The 23,391-nt window shown below is 37.8% G+C and overlaps 1 protein-coding gene across 3 annotated transcripts in view; it reads right to left on the bottom strand.

Annotated features, from left to right (window-relative positions):
• The window catches only part of SEC24D (SEC24 homolog D, COPII coat complex component), a 102,232-nt gene that overhangs the window by 15,262 nt on the left and 63,579 nt on the right, over positions 1–23,391 (bottom strand). For all 3 annotated transcript variants that reach the window (XM_044224117.1, XM_044224118.1, XM_044224119.1), the window contains exons 11-19: positions 18,951–19,075; positions 14,011–14,202; positions 13,135–13,228; positions 5,576–5,692; positions 4,612–4,782; positions 3,507–3,603; positions 3,257–3,402; positions 1,646–1,784; positions 713–831 (exon numbers count right to left, since the gene is read on the bottom strand). In XM_044224117.1, the coding sequence (XP_044080052.1) occupies positions 713–831; positions 1,646–1,784; positions 3,257–3,402; positions 3,507–3,603; positions 4,612–4,782; positions 5,576–5,692; positions 13,135–13,228; positions 14,011–14,202; positions 18,951–19,075 (1,200 nt within the window). The remainder of the gene's footprint in view (positions 1–712; positions 832–1,645; positions 1,785–3,256; positions 3,403–3,506; positions 3,604–4,611; positions 4,783–5,575; positions 5,693–13,134; positions 13,229–14,010; positions 14,203–18,950; positions 19,076–23,391) is intronic.

Genomic DNA, 23,391 nt, shown 5'->3' with positions numbered 1-23,391 from the left:
TCTATATTCAGATATTCAGCACAAAACTACAAAAAGTTGCATCTAGCTTTGACTGACATAGGGAAAAATGTGAATAAGAGAACAGATATAAAAATAAATGTGAACATGAGGTTCTACTTTTTCTTTTACCCGAGAGAGTCTAAATGAGATTTATTTAAAGGATCTAAAATTTTCAACGTAGTAGATGATACACAGAAACATTTCCTTCAAAATCCCTTTTACCTATTAACTTCTAAATATAAAGAATTCCAATATTTAGAAATTATATTTATGTTTATAAAATATAAAGAAATCATTCTTGCCATTGGTGCTCTTATCAACTGTGATTATTGATGTGCCTGAAAAGATATTTAAGCACACACAATTTTCAACCACATACTCATCTTTATAAGCAAAAGAGAATCCCATTTATATTATGACATTTCTTACATATAACATTCTGTTATTTATACATAATGTAGTGACTGCCAACCCAATGTGCACACACATTTTTTTGGTTCAAGCATCTTTTAACGCCACTAAGTTTTTTAATGTCGGCTGTAAAAAGACCATAGCCTCCCCAAATGGCATTCTCAGTCTTGGTTGTATAGCTTATTATGCACAGCATCTAAGTGATTGGAACATCATGAGCCTTCCATAGCCAAATGCTGAAAGAATGCACATTTAGTATCACTTGTAACGCTTTAGGATCTAACTAGAGTAGGTGGCTCACCTGGCTTGCTGCAGATGGACTTGCGCAATTCTTTCGGTAACATGCCAACATATGGGCAGTCTGATTAACCAGGATTTCCCGGATGACCTTCAAGGGCTGGTGAAGAACTGCTTTAAATGCTAGTTGCACAAAACAATGAAAATTGCATCAAAGCCTTAGCTCAAAAATCAATCCCTTCAAATGATAATAGTAATAAACAACAAACTGCTATTATCTTCAGACCACCCAGCAAGGAGTAAGAGTGTTAAAATGTTACAGTCATTTTTAAACGTTTTCCATTTTACTAAGTATGCCAACATACCCAACAGAAACAATGGCCTACCTCTAACAAAAGACAGGTAATTGGTCCAGATTTTTCCACAGAATATTATAAACAGACTCTACACACAGAGAAAGGAAAGACCAATTTGCCATCTTCTGGTGTTCTGAATTCCTATGGGCTGGATTACTCTTTCCTCTAAACCTCCGTGTAGAATCTCAAATGGAGGTTGTGGAGGGGAGAAGGAACCAAAGAAAATTCCAACTCTGGCCCCTCCCATTTCATAATTATCATGGTATGGATAGGCAAGTTCAGCCCAACATTAGGGAGAGACCCTTTCCATTATCCCCAGGTGCTAGAGGACATCCTCGCATACCATAATGACAATCTAAGTATTACCTTCCTAAATTTCAACTCAGAGCCCACCCCCACCCCACGAAAGAAACTTTGAATAAAACTGTATAGAGTAGGCCTGAATTGAGTTATCTCATTCTTAATCTGGAATTAGAGATGCTGACTATTGTCCCTGGCACTCTGCTTTTATAAATTCTGAATCTGCCCACCAAAAGGCTGTGCTACCACAGTAGTTGTCAGTTACTAATTCAATTAACCAACAAGTCTTGACTGACTTACTAGGCAAGACACACAGCGCTACAGGATTAGCAGAGTGTTACCTGATTTGGCGAAGAAGTTGATAAGAGCATCTGTCTCACAGCTCTTATAGAGATCAGCCAACTGGGAGCTGCAGTTCAAGCTCAGATTATGAATCCGAAGTCTTCTCTGACCTCCAGTGGTCGTGTAAAGCACAGCACACTGCAGAGGCAATATCAAGGACACATGTTTTTCTGATCAACATGTCCAGCCTAATCTTATTTACACTAATCTAGCCTAATCTTATTTACACTTAAAGAACAGTGTGTACAGCTCAGGGACCTCTAAATTCTTCCATGGATCTTTTTTTATTATTGTTAATGGCTGAACAGTAACAAATAAGGGAGGTATAATGACAATTCATACATTGGGTTTCTATGTAACTCTCCACTGGGTTAAATTTAAATTTTATCCGGGCTTTGGGACGCCTGGGTGGCTCAGTTGGTTGGACGACTGCCTTCGGCTCAGGGCATGATCCTGGAGTCCCGGGATCGAGTCCCACATCAGGCTCCCAGCTCCATGGGGAGTCTGCTTCGCTCTCTGACCTTCTCCTCGCTCATGCTCTCTCTCACTGTCTCTCTCTCTCAAATAAATAAATAAAAAATCTTTAAATTTTATCCGGGCTTTCACACATAAGTACCTATTTGCATCTACTGCTATTCTACTTTCACATATCTCAGATTTCAGTATCAGGGATTCAGGTCCAGAAACAAGACTTTCATGTTGATGATTATAGCCCTATTCAAGCTTCACTTCCCTTAAAAACATGCAGCTAACTTTGATGATATACTTAAGTTTCACACTGATGATACACGCATTTCAAGAATGCAAACAAGTATACACTTTTTCAAATATCTGTGATCAAAAAATAAACATTAGAGTTCTTCCTCAACTTACTGCCAACCCCTCTCCATTCTTTTTTTTTTTTTTTTTAAGATTTTATTTATTTATTTGTCAGAGAGATAGAGAGTGTACAGGCAGGCAGAGTGGCAGGTAGAGGCAGAGGGAGAAGCAGGCTCCCTGCAGAGCAAGGAACCCGATGTGGGACTCGATCCCAGGACCCTGAGATCAAGACCTGAGCAGAAGGCAGCTGCTTAATGGACTGAGCCACCCAGGCATCCCCACCCCTCTCCACTCTTTAAGGGTGATGCTAGTATCTGAAAACTATGCCCATTAGATATAATTGTTCTTATTTTAATTCAAGACCTCCATGGTGTCTATGTAAATTTATTTACTACAAAACCAAATCCTATTTATATTTGCATGTAACATAATAATGCACTTAACATGGTATCTACCATATTGTAGAAATGCAACAAATGAATGAATGGGTGCTAAAGCCTAAAAGAATTGAATATGGCTGGCAGCCAGGTTGCTAATGCCTACCACACTGGTCACAGTTTGCTGGGTTCTCATGTCATGACATATGATTGTGACTTCATACAAATAGCATGCGTAAATGAGGGTGCAGAGACTACACGACTGAGTGCTGTAATCTAATGATTTTTGCTTTGGGAAAAACAGAGCTGAATTTCTTTACAGAGAGATGACTCAGTTGATGGTATTTTAGTCTCCCCACTGACTGTTGTCAGTAATAAACTAAAACACCAAAAAGGAAATATGTTTTGAATCACCTGGATTAAGGCTCCACTGTCTTCAGCAAGTTTGTCATCATGCTTGAACTCCACAGTCACTGCCTTGTCACAATCAATGGCCGCCATTTCTACATCAGTTGTGTTGTTCATAAAAATTCCACCAAAGAAATCAGTGGCTCTGAAACCTAATGATGAGGAAAAAGGGAAATTTTGTTCCTGGTCCGTTATTACTTTGAAGAGAAAACAATCACACAGCATAGACCTGAAAAACAGTATAACTGAAAATTACCTGTGCTGGTACGAATCCTCATAATAGCATCGAATCCTATTTTCTTTTCAATATCATTTCTGAGATCATTCAAAAATTGTTGGCTATCCATGTGCATCTAAAAAATAAAGTAGGATCAGTGTCCACCAGATGGCAGTAAAATACTTAAAATAATAATTCTTATTTTTTAAAATCTTGATTAAAACCCACTTTATCCAGACATCTTAGAAAGGATTCTTAAAGCTTTTTCAATTTTACTTCATTTGCTATCTTTGGTTTTACCAAATCCCTTAAGTAGTTTACAATATAAATATATAGCTAGGTGATTAAAAATAATTTTACTGATACTAAATAAAAATAGATGATTAACATTTGTCATTTATGTGGGGAAACACTCATTCGCACTCCATGTTGCCATGTACAGATATGTAAGTCAGAGGCACTCCCCTAACGCCTTCCTCTCAGGTGAGAGCAGGTGACTTATCTGGTTAGTAAGTCTGAGTAAAGGAATTGTGCAGGCCTAGCTTACTCTATTTTGGACTTTCTTTCTGGGGAGGCAGCCTGCCTGTAGGAGGCACACATTTCTTGCCCCTCAATATGTTAAGTTTAAAGGTACAGTTGTCCACAAGGAAGCTTGTAACTGTGCCTACCCTGGGCCTTGCTTTAATTAAGTTACACCGAAAGGTAAAGCATTAGCAAGCCCACTTGCCCACAGACCTGAGTCTGTGTGCTCCTCACATTTTTACTATCTCGTGACTCTGTCTCTTAATTGAGGCTTGGAAGAGAGGGGTATCATGAATTGATCCCCCAAATCCCAACAATTTAAAACAAATACATAGTCACTTTTAAAAACAGTATCTTAAATATTTTATAAAGAATATACTTTTCCCCATCAAGGAAGCTTACTTTGAAACTCACCTCTGAGGATAAATGAGCTCAATCTGTTATCAAACACTAAGGGAGTGGGAAAGCAATTGCTTTATCACATATACATCATCTCCATTGGTTCTAGCATTTACATTTGTCAGTTGCCCACAAGGGGGCATAGGTTTCTTAAGCAATGATTGAAGCGCCTAAAGTCAAACAGCAGTAGAAAACCTGAGATGAACAAGTTGCTGGTTTTTACCTGGAAATTGTTGTATTTGTAAAGGGTTCCTCCGGTGAGCTGAGGCACGAGACCCAAAGAGGCCACATCCACATACTGGCTAGGAAAGAGGAAGAGGGTCACACAGCACCCGTGAGCCACACAGTCTTTGGCCAGAGAGTCGTAGACATTGGTTTGGGGCTGGAAAAGTGTCTGAAGAAAAAGATGCACAAAGGGAAAAAGAAAACCACAAAATGTTTTTGGTTTCAATTTTTAATTTCTGTTGAATTCTTTTAAAATGAAAGAGAAATTGTTTCCAGTTAAGTGAATTGGCCTGAAGGAATGAATTCTGGTCATCATTAGAGCAGCAGCCGTTCACTGAGCACTCACAGTGTGCTGGGCTCCTGCTGTATGAAACGTGTGTGCAGGCAATGTTATCTGATCCTCCAACAATGCTAATGAGATGGACACTCCTGTCTTACCTTTAGAGACCTACATGGGGCAACTTGTCTGGTGTCATGTGGTTAGTATGCCTACATCATGGTCTTAACCTTCCACTGACCTGAATGCCCCAGCAACGGCTATACTTCAGAGGATTTGAGCAAAGCACACTCTGAGCACTGGGTACCTCTACTTCCTGTCTCAGCGATGTTGTTATATGGTGCAGTCTACATTTTCCTTCTACCTTTATCTTCTTCCTGCATCTCCTCCCATTTCTCCCATTTCTATAATGGTCTTATCACATAGTCTCTTACAGGGATTACACATGAAAAAAGTCTGAGGCCTTATTTTATTTTAGGAATATTTCAGAAATCAGCCTTTCTAAGAATATAAATTTTCTTTAATTATGTATGATTCAAAATATTCCTATAATATACAATGTCCTGGATTTATGCATTACATTTAGCTACTCTCCCTTTCTTACACAAAGGAAACCTTCACTCTTTCTTTACTCCCCTTTAAAAACTGACACAGAGCACTTCAAAGGGCCATTGTTTACAAATACCTTCTCTTTGTCTGTATTAATCAGCTTTTTGTCATCTCTGTTTTTGAGCTTCCCTGGTGCTTCTGCAGTCGGCAAGGAGGAATGGAAGATGAACAGCTTCCCGGGACAGTCTGCTGCCTGAAAGAAAAAAAATGATAGAAAATATCTTGGGTGGGGAAGTTTTACCTTAAGGGAATCAGAAAAGAAATCAAATTAATTTTATTAATATTAATATTTAATAAATATTAATATTTAAGAAATTAAAATATAGGTATTTTCTATGAGCAGTATAATTTAATCCTCTTAGTAACTTTTGTGTCCTTGGGCAAGTACTATTCTCTCCATTTTATAGACTGGGAAACTGAGGCTTAGATTTGCCCAAAGTCATACAAGTTGTAAATGAAATAGTCAATATTTGAACGTAGGTCCCTATACCACGATGCTTTGAAAAACTAGTAAGAGGATGTATTACAGGGAAAATACTTTCTTGTTTAGCCTACAGAACACTCTTTCAGGACCAAGTGAATCCCATGATGCAGAAGTAAATAGAAGTCTGAGAATCGTGGTAAATCCTCTTTGAAAACTTTAGTAAACATAGATTATACCAAACATGGTATTTCAAGGAAGAATGCACAAGAATGTAGCAGTGCTAGGGCGCTTGGGTGGCTCAGTGGGTTAAGCCTCTGCCTTCAGCTCAGGTCATGATCTCAGGGTCCTGGGATCAAGCCCTGCATTGGGCTCCTTTCTCAGCGGGGAGCCTGCTTCCCCCCTCTCTGCCCGTCTCCCTGACTACTTGTGATCTCTGTCTGTCAAATAAATAAACAGAATCTTAAAAAAAAATAAAAGAAAAGAATGTAGCAGTGTTGTGGAGACAATAGACACACGACGCCAGTTATCAGGCAAGATGACAAAAGGAAAAATACATGGTCAAGATTATATATCTGTAGTCCCTGGGAAGCAATAAAAAGATGAGTTAGGCTCCACAAAAGTCTACTCAGCATTAAAAATATTTAAAATCGTATTTAAGGACCTAAGAAGTAATCTACTAAGCAACATTTACTGAAATTAAATAATTCAGTATATTGAGCCCCGCAATCCCGTCTTTCTCCAAACGATCCCGGCACACTGCTGCCAGAGCACTCCCTTCACTAAAGGTAACTGCTTGGATCCTGCATGGGGCATTTCTCCTGAAGGATCCTGGAGACTTTCTACTACATGATGAAGTCCGTATTCCTTTACTTTGTGGGAGCAGTGAGGGTAACAATGCGACGAGTTGCTGCCAACAGTCGCTGTGTGCAGCTCCATGCCGGGTCCTTCACGCACATGACTTATTTAATACAACCTCGTGGAGAAGATAATGTTGTCTGCATTTTAAGGTTCGGAAAACTGAGGCTCATCCAGTTTGCCTCAAGTCATAGAGTCAGTGACCCTCTGGCCCTTCAAGGCCCTCTGGAGTTCGAAGACTATCTTTCCAGTCGAATCTCCACCACTTCCTAACCCCTGCCATCCTTTGCATTGGAAGTTTCCACCCTACAAGCTTTGCTTTCCTAGAATACACCACGTATTTTACACACCTCCATATCTTTACACATTTTGTTCCTTTACCCTGGAATCCGTTTCTCCCTCTTCTTGGTCTGGAGCTGTCGTTCGCAAAGAACTAGAGAACACTTTAGTGTGCCCGGGTCAGCTGGTAAGAGGCGTTTAAAATTATCTGCTACGACTATTAAGGCATGTGGGTTTGTGAATAACATTAAAGAGCAAATGGAGAGGCGTGCCTGGGTGGCTCAATCCTTAAGCGTCTCCCTTGGCTCAGGTCATGATCCCTTGGCTCAGGTCCTGGGATTGAGCCCTGTGTCAGGCTCCCTGCTCAGCGGAAACCCTGCTTCTACCTCTCCCACTCTCCCTGCTTGTGTTCCCTCTCTCATTATCTCTCTGTCAAATAGATAAATAAATAAATAAAATCTAAAAAAGAAAAAACCAAACACAAATGGAGAAAATTCCTGTTAGCCTTGTCCTAATGTGTCTCCCTAAGTGACACTGGGGAGGGGCGCATACCTGTGTCCTGTCTCATCTTTGTTGTGGTCAGCAGTGAGCAGTGATCTTACTGCTGCACTAGCCTCCCACCCAAAATTATTGATATAGCCTAAGTAAGAAAGAAGGCAAGGGTGAGTGAAGAAGCACAGGTACACAAACACTGCACAGGAAAAAGACACTGTCAACACTTGGACCAATTAAGACACACGAGTTCCTATGATTAAATCTGAGTAAAATTTATAATAATGCTGATAATGACATGTTAATAATTTTGAAATTCTATGACTGACTTTTTATTTCTGTCACTTTCATCATTATAAAAGTACTTTCTGTTTATTTTAATTCGAGTAGCAGAAAAGGTATGGAACCTTTTTTTAAAAGTCCATCTTCTCCCCAACTTTTCTTGCCTGGCTTACCCAGTTCCCCTAAATAATTCACTGTCAACCCATCTAGATATTCATTCACCTCCATCCACCTAGATTCTCTGCTAATTCAAGTACGGTTATTGTATACCACAGTATACAATAAGAGCATGGTTCCTAATTCCTATCTGCATGGATAAGAGTCCAAGCTATTTCTTAGCTGAGTGATACTGGGCAAATTATTTAACTTCTCTAAGCTTTAGTTACCTAATACGTGACACAGGAAAAACAGCAGCTACATGAAAATATTGTTGAGAGAATTCAATGAACCAGTATATGGTGTTAATCATAAACAAACATACACGATTGCCTTGTTACTATTACCCATGGAGCAAAGCTCTAAAGGAAAAAATCAGGACCTATTGGAAAAATAAAGTTCACTATTGAGAAAAACAAAATAGTCATATTTCTTTCTAATTCATTAGCCAATTAAAATGGCACAATTTTAGATTTATAATTTCATTAGGCATATACTTATAAAACCTTTTGTAAGAAGCAATAAAAGAAAAAGCTCCTAGGGCATTCTATGCTCTAAATCCTGATAAATCTCTGATGTTTTTACCAAAACCTGACTGTGTCCACATTAATGTACCATATAGAATTGATAAATGACAATGACATATGTCATTTTTATTATGATGGAAAACAGGTTGAGAAAGGCTGGCCTAGAGAACCCATTACCCAAAATTTAATTCCAATGCCCATTCCTCTGATACACGTTAATATCACCCTTGACAGCACTGGTTGCCTTCCACCTCCCTCTATCTCCATTCTACTTTGCAGATAAAATTTAATAATAACGAATCACAACTTTATATATCCTATGGTCTTCTACAGGTCGCAGGCTTATGAAGAAAGAAGGTCCCTGATTTCTCTACAGTGTGTTTCTCTAAGCCCTACTGGGTCTAGATAGTGCTTTCACTCTATAGGTGCTCCATAAATTTTAGAAGGAATGTTGTGATGTATCACACCTTGAAATCAAATGTAGAAATACATTAAGATAACTTAAAGATAAATTTCCCCAACTTGTGATATGTTTGAAGCATAACCATTAAAGACCACTTCTTTCTAATTTGTTGCCTAATTCTCCTTATCTAATGTTTTCTGGTGGAAGTTAATAGCTAACTCAGAAGACTATTGTTCAGCCACGTTAATAGACAACACCAGAAATTCACATGCATTTGGGTTATGAGTGTCAGATTTTGAGAAGAGATGCAGACTTTGAAAGACTACATGGAAAAAAAGGCACTAAGAGAACAAGAAAAGTGTATTGAAGCCTGCAGCTGAATAGTTCAGAGACTTTTGAGAAAATATGTATAAGAACTTTCCAAACTTTCCCTTCTTTATCTTTGTGACAAATTAGCACGTGTTGTTAGTTTTTGTTGTCTCTCTGTGCTTCAAGAGGTTTATTACAACTAATTATACACAGATTTTCCTTGGCGTCTAGCTATCAAGCTATAATTCAAATGGAGGAGTCCAGTTTTCAAATGTCTTCACGTGGATACACAAAAAACAGTGCACTTCGATGTTCTTTCAGTTTTTATGCCCTGTCCACAGAAGAAGAGACTCTCATCTCTGGCCTCTTGTCGTAATCCCCTGAGCACTCCAGCTGCCAGCCACAGTCCTGGTCTTTCCAAAGTTACTCTTTGCTCTCCCCCACTCCCCTTCTTTTGGGCAATACAAGCAATAAATATGCCTTGTATTACAGAGTTAACGTTTTTTTCTACCACACTGTAAGCAACTTAGAACTAGAAACAGTAGTCTTCACATTGCCTAACAAAACATTTAATAGATCTTTCTTGATCGAAAGAACAAGAGAATGAATGATGTGGTCTCGGTATTTAGATACTATCCTGCAAATTCTCAAAAATGTTAGCTCTTTGCCTAATAATGACTTCAGGCAAGCATCGTAGGGCCCGTGTATGCAAGTTACCCACACATAAGCCTGACTGCTTTTTAGCCACAGGGGGCCTGAAGAGATGATGAGATACTCTCACTGTGAGAGGCAGAGAACCACCACACACACACACACACATTTTTATCCTATTTGGAAAAACTGTTTTCTTCATTGAAACCTAATCAGGTTTCTCTAAGGCAGAAAGCGTAAACTGCACATGAGTTCCAACTATACTACAGTGGTCTCTGCTCTCATACAGTGAATTACAACCACCCAGAATCTTTCTGGCAAATGAAGGAGAAGCTTCTCATTAAGTTGGGTTTTTTTTTTGTATCAACTGCCTACTTATAAATAAGTTTGGAAGAAATTGACAGCTAAAGATATACATACAAAAGAATCACCAAGGTAAATGTAAAGAACTAGAAAATAGCAAGAAGGTCATGGAAAGGAAGTAATTAAAATGGAAAATCTACCCCAAGTATTATTGGTATCTTTCTTGGTAGCTAAGGCTAGAAGGAATATTGGGAGTTATAATGCTTGTAAAAACTGACTCTAGGGAACTAGCTAGTGAATCTTTCTACACATAAGAAATTGATTAATATGCAATAATATCTTCATTTAATGTTGCACACAAGAAAGAAACTTTCCTCACGTGTTTTCTCTTAATCTAATCGCTAATGAAAAGCTTAGGGCAAGATTTTAATCATGGTTAAGTGAAAGCATTCCTAGTGCAAAAGTAACATGCGAAGTCGTACAGGTCAGGTACTGAATTTCCTGGTGAGATACCATAATGTAAGGCTGTTCTCAGGGAGTGCACAATGAATAATAATTCCTTTTGCTGGTGGTTCCCAAATATGGGTGATCAAATGGGGAGCTGATGAATCAGCATCTCTGGGAGAGGGGCCAGAAATCTGCATTTTTAAAAAGTAGGCACCTTTTCACACATGACCCCATGACTCCTTAATCAAGGGGTGACTGTCTTGTTTCTTCTTCCACAGCGTGGTGGAGCACCATTCCACCTCTGCATGAAGACAGGGGCCAGCAGGCACAGGACAGTAACTGCCACCAACTTATGTCCAGCAGTGTCACTTGATAAAAGGCAGTTCCCTATCTTTGTTAAAAGACAATTCTTCCCCTTCTGTAAAGGTAGTTCTTTTACTTTTAAAAGATTTTATTTTTAAGGAATCTCCACACTCAACTTGGTGCTCAAACTCAAAATCCTGAGATCAAGGGTCACAGGTTTCACCAACCAAGCCAGCCAGGCAACTCGATAGTTCTTAACACTTTGTAAGAATTCCACAATTTACTAACTTTGATATTTGTGAAGTTATTCTGAGTTGTTATATTTAGATATTGGCTCTCGTTTTTAAACTTCAGTATAAAAGAGTACATTAATTACTCTAAAAATAAAATTGCAAATATAACAAAAAATAATATGCAAAAGATACAAAAATACACTGGATGAAATGAACTGGCCTCTGGTAAATGAGCACAGAGAATGCTGACTGCTCCAGCTATTACTGCATGAGTAACTATGAAGAGCATTACAGTTATTACCAAACACAGTGGTTTCCCAGTAATGTATCCTAGGTAACACCACATTTCGGACACATGGAATGCATGTGGACAAATCTCATTTGAAAGATTTTGTCTTTCAAAGCTGCTAAAAAGCCTCTAGATGTCTCGTGAACTGGCAGTAGGAACCCATCATTGCTCCCTTTCAGAAATGAAATTAGGGCTGGGCTGGGATGCTGTAGAAACCACGCCTGCGCTCCTCTTACCACTCTACTGTCTTAACTGATGATGTGCTGGCTTACGAATATCCACTCACCTTTCTTCTCAGGCAGAGCACATGAATACAGTTCTATACCCAATACTAATTTCTTAGAGTAGAAAGACTCATAGATTCTATATTGATGACCATATATCAGAAAATTTACCTAGCATTTCTAGACACCTTACTGGAAGAGAGAACAATAATATAACTCTTCCAAATAGAAATGGAAAATATTTGTTTTCTTCAATGTGGAATAAAATAGGAATTTCCATGTCGTTCTGTAGCCCAACCAATGATTAGTATTGGTTTCCACTAGATGGACCCTAACTTGTCCATATCACTTTATGATGTAAAATTTATTTTTAATTTTATGTTAAATTGACAGTATTCTGAAGATTTTTAAGGGACATCTGTAATTTTTTATTCAATGAGTACTCTGAAGATCAGAAAACCCAAGCAAGACTCACTGTACTAAAACCAAACTACAGGGGCACCTGGGTGGCTCAGTTGGTTAAGCATCTGCCTTTGGCTTAGGTCATGATCCCAGGTTCCTGGGATCAGGCCCCACATTGGGCTCCCTCCTCAGCAGGGGAGTCTGATTCTCCCTCTGCCCCTCCCTCTGTAAAATAAATAAATGAAATCCTGAAACAAAACAAAACTACAATGTTTAGACAAAATTTCTGTAGAATATTTCATAAATTTGGTTCTTTAGCAATATTCTTGCTGTTTGTTATTATCACTACTGTTATTGTTATTATTACCAGTCATTTTATTTTAAAATTTTAATAATCAAACTTGAAAATCAATTTTTTAGGCACTAAGCGGTGCAGGTCAAAGTGGTTTGACTCTTGGTGCTAAGGTAACAATGATCAACAGTCAGAACTTTTCAATCATTTTGTCTTTTTCAGAGTTCTGTCTTTATTACTATGAAAATGACCAGAGTCATTAGGGCTCAGCTTCCCAACTGAAGCCATGGCCAACCTTGCATCTGCTCTGGGCACTCAGCAAGGCCCTGTGTGGCATGCACATCTGTCACTGCCTGTCACAGGCCTTGCCCTTGAATGTTTGAAAACCCCAAGGAAGAAGAGGGTGATATGGGTATTGTTCCCTCCCTATCTGGTTTGGATATTGTTGAAGTAATTTAAAAATAGATCATATAAAGTTCATATAAAAGCCAAGGGGAGGAGTTAAACTGGAAACCCTGACAAAATCAGTTGCTCAGATGCTAATAGTTCTGGAATGTAAACGCTGGGAGCAATCCGTGATTTAGGCCATTTCCTTCTAAGATTTGTAGGGAAGTTTGGAACAGCCTCTAGCAAACTACATGTTTTAAAGAAAGCTGTATTTTCTTTCATAGATGAAACTTCCTGTGCGTGCGTATGCGTGTGTGTGTGTGTGTATGTGTGTGTTTTAAAATTTATTTACTAGCAATTAAAAAAAGACTTCTCACCTTTAGTGCTTCCATGCCAGCCTGGATGACAGGAGCAAAGACAGTCTCATTTTCATTAGAGTCTGCAAACATCTCTGGAATCTGGTCCAATAAACTATAAGACATGAATGAGTAAAAGTTTTTAAATGTTTGGCATATTTGTAATAAACTTCAAGAAATAAATCACTAGCATTTCAAGCCTAAACACATCTGGTATTTATTTCACACTAAACACCTATGGGTGACTTTCATAGGCTATTCTGTAGGGAATGATATCCTGGCATGTTTTGGAACCAAAATTTATGATTTGTTTGGAACATTTACAAAAGCGTACCTTTTGTAAATATTTTTTCACCATTTACATTTTTGATTTCTTCAACTATAAATTCTTGGAACAGTGGCTATATCTTCAGTTATTACCATCATCATTGAATACACTCATTTATATGCAGGAAATATCTCTCTCCAGCAAAGAGAAGGGGCCAGTCTGGTTGAGTATGAGTATTAAAAAAAAAAGTCCTCCTTGGGGTACCTGGGGGGCTTAGTTGGTTAAGTATCTGACTTTTGATTTTGGCTCAAGTCATGATCTCAGGGTCATGAGATCAAGTCCCACACTGGGCTCCATGCTGGGCATGGAGCCTGCTTAAGACTCTCTCTCTCCCACTCTGCCCCTCCCCATTGCTATCTCTCTCTCTCTCTCTAAAAAACAAAACAAAACAGAACAAAATACCTACTTTTAGATATTGGTATACATTTAAAATAGAACATAAACAATGGAGTTTTATAACCCATGTGTTAAAAGCCCGTTGTCAATGACAAAACAAAACAATGCTTGAGTCAAAACAATTAAAAACGATACCTCATTCGTATCTAAATTATAAAACACTTGATATTTACTTGTGAATCACAGATTGGGATTCTTGATAGTTGACAAGGAAACCATCCAACAGAGGAACAAAGACTTCTCCAACGTCAGTTACCACCATCATCTGAGGCTGGGCCAAGTTACTCTTTACATTAAAGAAATGCAGCACTTTGTTATATGTGATAAAACCAACTCGGATTGCAGAAGTTTCTTCTTGCTCTTCCCTATGAGGAAAACACCGTGTTTGAAGTTCTTTCACATATTTATGAGAGGTTTCTATCAGAAATTCAGTAAGTATACCTTCTATTAAATATATGAAAGACATGTTAAAAGTTTTGCTCTTAATTATTGTTTACTGGTATAAAAAATACTGAGTCGCAGTAAGTGATAGGGAATATTATAAAAATAAGTAAGTTGATAAAAATTTATCAAAATTCTAGGTTAAAAAAGTCAAACAGATGTAAAAATATATTTCTTTAATATATGTATTCTCAATCCACAGCAATTACAAGGTATGGTTATTCTTTTCCCAAAAAAGGTAGACATATTATATTCTTTATAAACAAAGCTCTCTCAGAAGTCACCAGAAGGTCAGAAGAACAAATGGAACATCTGAACCAAGACAAAGGCACACTCAGATTACAGGTAGCTATTTTTATCTAGAAAGGACTTGCTCCTTCTGTGTGATCCTTTTCTTACAGAGTCTAGAGGATCTCAATGGAAATTGAGAGATTTTTGAAAGCCATACACTATATAAATACATAAAATAAACCATATATACGAATTGATGATGTAATTCTTATTAAATAGTCATTTGTGAGGTCATGGCAAGACAATAAAAGTAACAAAAGCTCTAAAACCATGACAAAAAATAAATTTTTTTTGAGAAATCCAAGATAAGGCCTTAATCTTCCTGAAAGGAGTAAAGGCATAAATGTTCTTATTCAAGTATATGTATATGAAGTATACTCAGAGCTGAATGGTCTAAATCCCAGTTAATATTTACCCAAGTTTCTCTCTCGGTCTCCCTTTCCCTCCCCTCTCCCTCCTAAAATACTACTGAACCTCTTACTAATTTTCATTAGTGGATATAACAACGCGCAATGGTTGCATGACAGCCACAAAAGATTTTTGCCATTTTCTTTGATCCTTAGATAGAAGTAAAACTTATTTTGCTTAGGGACAACTTTTTAAAAAAGGAACCTATTATGCTCAGTTTCTAAACTTTGCACATAGCATAACAAGTTACTTGAGTACAAAAGAAAGGAAAATAAAATATATAGATGAACGTATCTTAAGTTCAAATTGTTGATCCCACTGCAGACTTCCCAATTTCTTTGATGTTTCAGCAGAGTACAGGCTGACAAACTACTGACTTTAAACTCTATTTCTTCTTTATTTCCTTTGCTAATTGAGGATATTTATTCTTCACTGTGGCCTTCACAAATGGGTGGGCAAGTTTAAATAGGTCCTCACAATCCCTTCCAAAAGCACTTGGTAAATGTTTATATTCTGGACTCTTGCAAAAATTCTTAGAAATGGTATCCTTAGTCTTTCTACTGCACATACACTTAACCCCCACCACCACCACATCCCCCCTCAATATCCTAAACTGTATGATTTCATGCAACTAACCATTATACTATACTGTACCCATGTTCTCCTTCCCCTCACCCCCAACCCACTATTTATTAGAATTTTACTCTTTAAGACCAAGCACTCTTCCTCTCTCAAAGCCCCTGGATGCTACCAACGAGACATCATTTCTTTTTCTAAATTCCTATAAATCATTCTCATTAGGCTCTTACTTTATAGTGCCTTATAGTTAATGTATCATGAATCCTTGACTATAAACCAATAAAGACCCAAAGTTTATGCCCTCTGCTCTTGACAGGGTCCAGTCTAACATAGGGCGGTAGAGGTATGTTCAGGAGGATTATCATGATGGTGAAAGGCTGTATTTAGGATGGATGGCAAGCTAGAGCCCAAATTGAGAAACAGATTGTATCCATCTCTTCTAAAGTCCTGTTTAGCGATGTTGTCTTCCTAGTTTAAAATCGGCCTCGTTGAAAGTATTTTACACCACAGGAATGAGAAAACATTACAATTAAGGCTTTATTTATTTGAGATGCAGTTTACCCACACACCACTAGCTAAGCTCCCATTTCCGAGTAAACCTTTTATTACATAAGGTGATAAATGTCTGGCAAACCCTGAGAGCATTTATTCTCTTTTAAAGAGTTAATTTAGAGTCAATTAAGGAAAAAGACACAAAAGAAAAATTGCAGAGAAGAATCTAGATTGCTATTCCCCATTGGATTTGGACATTTTCAAGTGATGGGAAAGGCATATCCTGGGATTCACAGGGTTCACTTAAAATCTAAATTAACATTTTAAAAAACATCTAATCAGAACATCTCACATTATTGCAAAATATTAGTATATGTTTTCATAGGAACATATGTTATTTGAAAATTTGTTTGAGAAACAAAGAAATATCTTCACATTTTCTTGTTCAACAGTATAACTGCTTTGTTAAATCATAGCCAGAAGGAAATGCAATCTCAACCTTTCCTTCATATTAATTCCATATAAATTTAATAAAGTTACATAAGGGATATCACACAGAACAATATGTGTTTCTTCTTCTGCTTTTCAATTACCACTTCCCTCAACACATGTCCCTATTATTTTAATGGAATGAATCTGACAGAGCAAAACTAAAGATATTAGTAACTAGATGAATCAGAGTATTCCACAATAAAGCATTTTGAACATTTTAGCTACAGCAGCATTAAAAACAACCAGAAAAAACTCAACTGTTTGATCTGAACAACAGATAAAATATTTCAAATCTTTTCTTTCCTGTTCCAGAGAAACCAGACAGAAATGTCATCTAGCAAAATCAAAGATGTAAATTCAAAGTTAAATGGTAAAGAACGGGGCCTTTACTTTTCAAAAGATTAGCTAAGAGATGAACATACCTTAGACATTAATCAAGACAACATATACTGTGCTTAAAAAGGGCTATTTGGCATATTACCTGGTTCAAAGAAGTAAATCAGACTGTTGGCAATCTTAATAAAAATATAAAGTTACACACATACAGAGCCCAAAACAAACTTCAGGGAAGAAGAAAAAGAGCAACTGGATTTGTTTTAAAAGATAAAAGAAGAAAAGGCATTTTGGCTTCAATTAAAACTTTTGAGAGAGATACTTAAATAGTAGCAGGGAATAACTAGCAGCATCCTTTTTTTTCTCCTATCTTTTGCTAAAGTCACAATCTGCTCCAATGGGCTATAAAAGTCATGATGACATCTAAGGAAGGAGTGTGGTTTCATGACTTACATCAACAGGCTATACACTTCATATCACCACTGTGCTGGAAAGGAACAAGGGGTTGGTGAAGTAACTATGAGAAGAGGAGAGCCTAATCTAACCAGTTTGAGAGAAGGTAAAAGAGAGAGACATCACTTCCAGAAATTGGAAGTGATATTATTATTATATATATTATATATATTATTATATATATTATATATATTATTCAAGCTCCAAGTTCAGATTTAGAATTAAAACAGCCCTGTGAGAGAAGTCTACAAGATATATGATACCCAGGGACACATGGGTGGCTCATCGGTTAAGTGCCTGCCTTTGGCCATGATCCCAGGATCCTGGGATGGAGCCCCACATCAGGCTCTTTGCTCAGCGTGGAGCCTGCTTCTCCCTCTGCCCCATCCCCCACCCATGCTCACACACACACACTCTCTCTCTAATAAATAAAGAAAATCTTAAAAAAAAAAAGAGGACTCCTTTAAAAAAGAAAAAATAGATACACGATATTCATCAGAAAGTCCACACTTCTCAAGTATTGCTAAGAATGAGATAACAGAAGCTATAGTCACAGTTAGCAGGCATCACATGCCTTTCTTATGCCCCATCCTTGAATTGCTCCCATTTCATTCTTCATTTTAGAATTCAGTTTGAAATCACCTCAATGTTTTTTAAACATCCCCATGGCTTTTCCAAACCATCCTTGAGAATATTATGACTTGGGCTTCGTAGATACAAACAAAGCGACTCCTGGGAGGTCCAGAGTTCATTCTTTGAGGCTCACATGCACCAATGCAGCAGCCACATGCAGAATGAATATAGAGGAATGGGCACCCGAGGACTCAGGAAGCCCTAAGGGCTACAGACAACCCATCCCTCAAAGCATCGCTTTCCAGAACAGAGATTGCTTGTGTTCGGGAGACAGGGAGGGGTGGGAGATGTTGAGCCTGGTGCAGACACTAGGTTTCAGACACTATTCCTTAGCCTTTTTCTTAACCACATTTCCTCTCATAAAGGACCTTCTTACTAGATGTTACTTCCCACCCTAAAACAACTAGTTTGCACACTATACAAAGTAGCCATGTTTGCTAAAATACCTTTCCACCTTTCCTTTTGTGCATTGCCCCCTGCAGTGACAAGGAAAGTGATTTGCCTTGTGCTAGTACCTGGAGGCAGTAAAGCGGCAAAGGGGGGTCTGATAGTGTAGAAGGGCAAAGGGACTGTGGCTAAAAAGCACCATCTCTGCCCTAGACAATAGTTCCATCTCCTGTCATCCCTTAGAACTCTACCACAACCCACAATGACCAGTTTCTGCTGGAAAATCAATCTCTTTGAAAGTGAATACCAGATTTCCAAAGGTCTTTCCCATAGCAGTGTTGGGATTCTCCTTATAACTTATAATGCATTTTGAATATTTTCACCATAGCGTTAATTTTTATGTTTGTTTCTTTTGCTTTGTACAAAAGATAACTGTGGACTTTTTAAGGACGCAAGAAAAAAATAGTGCTGTTTGATTTATAAATAATTGTTCGATGTCCTCATTAGCAAAAGATACCCATAGGTCATTCAGCACTTGTTTTCTGGCCAGTAAACTAAGTCAGTAATACTGTACAAATTCTGGAAATAATGGGAGTTCCCTTACTTTGGAAGTTTTTCCAGCACAGTCTTCAGTTCTTCACATATGAGCTTCACGAGTCCGTTCTTGATGTTACTATATGAAACATCAATCATGAAGATAAAAGCTGGTGGGTTGGGAGGCTTATTCTTCTACAGGGAAGCAAACAGATCACACAAATGTAATTATAAAGTATAAGCACTACATAATCAAGTCAAAACATTCAGAAACTCCTGAAGATCATCAAACTTTTCATTTAATATTTTAGGATATAACATCTGTGGAATTAAATCATTTTCTAGAACACAGTCTCTAATGCTATAAAGAAGATAAAAGCTGTTTGCTTTCCAGGGTATGACCTATGGCACACTAATGAGTTAGACAGGATTATGATAGCTATCGGAGAAGCTGCACTTTTGTAGCACTCCAAAGACCTTATCACTACAATTATCCAAGTGTGAGTATGGTCTGGTGGCCAGCCTTGCTTATAACCTTCTGTCTTCTTGGAAGAAATGTGTCTGGTACCCTTGACAAATTGTGCCCCCGAGGAGTACATACAATAATTAGCATTTGTCTGGAAACTAGTAAAGCTGCATTAACTTGATAACACTATTTTCAGATCTTTTCTTTTATAAGTTCTTTCAGTTTTAAAGATATGAAATTATATACTAAAATATAATTGTAGTGTTCCCTGGGTGGCTCAGTCGGTTAAACACCCGACTCTGGCTCAGGTCATTTTTCACAGGGACCTAGGATCAAGCCCCAGTCAGGCTCCCCGCTCAGGAGGGAATCTGCTTGTCTCTCTGCCCCTCCCACTGTTCATGCGCTCTCTCACTCTCTCTCAAATAAATAAAATATTTTAAAAAATAATAAAATATAATTGTATACCTTAAAATTATACTATATTGTCAAATACTTACCTATACCTTACATATTTATGGTTAAAAATGGAATATTGTGTCTTTTCTCTATCTGTTTAAAAAAATCACCATAACATAAGGCAGCTGTTATAAAAATGTTTTGTATCTGTTGGCCCTTCACTGGCTGGGATTCAAAGAGCTCTTAGGAAGTGAATCTTCAGTTGGGTCTTATAAAATATTTAGAAAAAATAACCTCAGGCAAACTCAGTGACTCAAACTAAAACAAGAGTTCAGGTTAATTCAATTTTTAACTTCACGATTAATCACAAAAATATTCTAGAATAAAATTGTATTTTACTTACAAAATTAGATGATAATGTCTCCAAATTATCTTACTAATTCATTCTATATCCACTATAAGGCTAGATATAATACTGTTCTAAAAAAGTCTGTCATTTGAAATAAAAAAAACTGCAGGACTTAAAAATCTTCAACGTAAATGCTTCATTGCTTTGCTACATTCAAAATCAGACTAACAGAGAAAAGAAGGAACTCTACTGCCGTCCATCTAGCTGCTGCTGCTTCTTCTTCTTCTTTTTTTTTTTTTTGCAAATCATTCCTGATTCCCACCTAATTTATAACATAGACTTGCACTGATTTATAGCAAATAAAAATAACTATCATTTTCATTAGTTAAGCCAAAGCCTCTTTTTGACCAACCCAAATGTGCCTTATTATTCTTGTGTTCTCTCTCAAGTTCAGCATTACCAGTTCCCCCAGTGAACAGTTTCCATAAATCCAACACGCACATCTCCATGGAATGCTTCCTTCACTGTAACTAGTTTCCTATGCATAGAAACCAATTCCTCATTCCTCTAAATGACATTCTCTTCCAACATCCCTATCAATAACATCACTAGACACCAACTCAAAGGCTTAAAAACATGGAATTAGATCTGACTATTCCTTTTCTTTCCATCACTGAGTCCCATTGATTATCCTTTTGAAATGATTCTTTCACATGTTTTATCTGGTTCCTATTCTTAACCATCCAGAAGTTTGTCATCTCATGCCTAAAAGAATCTAAGGACTTCATTACTGGCTGCTTGAATTAATTACTCCACTCTTTCAACCCAACTTGCTTTGTCCAGCCAAGCCTAACAGGTATGAATTTTACGAAAACCTGGTTTTCCATGACACCTTACCAAAACCACTCTGCTAAGGGTCACAGACCTCCTGACTGCAAATGAGGGACTTTAAGTAAAATCCAGCCCTCATCCTAAATCTTTTTTATCTCTCCAGTTTTAGGCATGGAAGACCACCTTCACTTTTTTAGTTGTCAAGGCACTGTGGTGTCATTTCCTCTCCCACTTTTCTGACTGCTGCTTCTGTTTTTCATTTTCTTATCTTTCTCCAAAGGACATCCTCTTCTCTTCTCTTAGCACATGGTCCATCACAGAAATCTCATTTACACATTTTTAACCAGTGCCTCTTTATAGGTGACTCCTCACATTCTTTCTCATCCTGGTGTCTTTTCTGAGCTCCCGACCAGCATTCTATTTAACTATAGCACACCTCCACATAAAGGGCCTGCCAGGATCTTCACTCCAAATTTTAGCAGATAAGACAAGATTTATCCCACTGTACTGGCCTTCTCTATAAGGAACTTAGAGAAAGCATGATTCTCAAAAATAATCTGAGTTTCAAATCTCATTTTCTCCACAGAATTGTCCACCTTTCTTAACCATCTACCAGCAGTTAACTGTGAAGCCCTTATGGTTCCAGCACCCAAATTTAGAAACTCATTTCCAAAATCATTTCTAATTGTGGTAAAATAGACATAAAACTTAACACCTTAACCATTTTTAAGTGCATAGTTCAGTGGTATTAAGTACATTCACACTGTTGGGCAACCATCACCAGTATCCATCTCCAGAACACTTTCTCTTTTAAGACTGAAACTTTGGGGGCGCCTGGGTGACTCAGTGGGTTAAGCCTCTGCTTTTGGCTCAGGTCATGGTCTCAGGGTCCTGGGATCAAGCCCCGCATCAGGCTCTCTGCTCAGCAGGGAGCCTGCTTCCCCCTCTCTCTCTGCCTGCCTCTCTGCCTACTTGTGATCTCTCTGTGACAAATAAATAAATAAAATCTTAAAAAAAAGAGAGAAAGAAAGAAAGAAAAGACTGAAACTTTGTGACCATTAAACAATGACTTGCCATTCCCCTCTCTCTCCTGAGTCTGGCAACCACCATTCCCCATTTCTACATTCTTATCTCCATGAATTCGACAACTCTAGGTACTTCAGAAAAGTAAAATCATTGTATTTGTCTTTTATGCGACTGGCTTATTTCACTTAACATAAGTTCATCCATGTTTAACATTGTCTAAATTTCTTTCCTCTTAAGGGTGAATAATATTCCACGTATGAATATACCACATTTTGTTTATCCATTTATCCATGTGTGGACTCTTGTGTTATTTCCACCTTTTGGCTATTTTGAATAACGCTGCTATGAACATGAGTGTGCAAATACCTCTCTGAGACTCTGCTTTCAATTATTTTGGGTATATTTATTTTGGGTCATTCTATTTCTAAATTTTTGAGGAACTGCTATACTCCCTTCAGTTTCTCTTGTTGGACTAGTGCATTAACTTCTAATATCCCCCTGCCTCCAACCTCTTTCTTCTCATTACACAGACTGCTGTCAGAATAAACGGTCCAAAGACACAATACAGATCACAATGCTAATGCAGCTGAAGACAGAATGTTTACTGAGAGTCCTCAGAGTCAAGCACAGAGTGCTCAGTTCTGCTGACACAAAAGAGTGCTCAGTTCTGCTGACTGAGTGAATAAATGTGTGGTTGGATGGATGACTAGATTAAGGAAACAACTCCCTCTTTACCTTTAATGGTCCTCATCACCTACTGAATTAACAAATTCCTCAATGGCCTGGCATTTACAACTCCCCATAATACTCATTTAACAAACATGTATAAAAACCAGGGGATCAAAGGTATGATGTCAAATCCAGTGGCTAGTCTATATCTCAAGACAATTTCCCAGCTTTACTTCCCATTATTCCCCAATACACATTCCTTCAACTAATTTAAATGTTTGCCATTTTCAAAACATTTCCTACCCAGAAGTCACAGTTTAGTGGGCCTGGGCCAAGAATTTGGCCAGAAAAGTATTTTGTTTGGCACAGTGTTTTTTAAAAAATATTTGAATATGAATGTGCTTTGGGGGAAAGGGAACATCCTCTCCAATTATCCTAGTTCCTATACTTACTCCATATATGTCACTCATCTACTATACCCGCCTAGTCCCTAAAGAAAGCAAAGTTGCAAATCCTCTGCTTCTACTCACTGTTTTGTTTTCCCTTCCCTTTCCACATGTCCAAACTCTGTTCATAGTATGACCAGCTCAAAAGTCACTTACTCTTTGAAGCCTTTCCTGATCCTCCAAACCATACATCATCATTTGTCGATTTCCTTATGGCACTAGGATTATTGGACTTATATGGCATTTATCATATTTGGGTTTATATCATAATTATATACTTATTGGGTCTGGACATAGGAATTACCTTGAAATCAAGATCATTATCTTG

Source organism: Neovison vison, chromosome 11 (assembly GCF_020171115.1).
Source record: "Neovison vison isolate M4711 chromosome 11, ASM_NN_V1, whole genome shotgun sequence".
NCBI lineage: Eukaryota > Metazoa > Chordata > Mammalia > Carnivora > Mustelidae > Neogale > Neogale vison.
The sequence above is the reverse complement of the archived record's forward strand: the minus strand, read 5'-3'. Positions and strand labels throughout refer to the sequence as shown.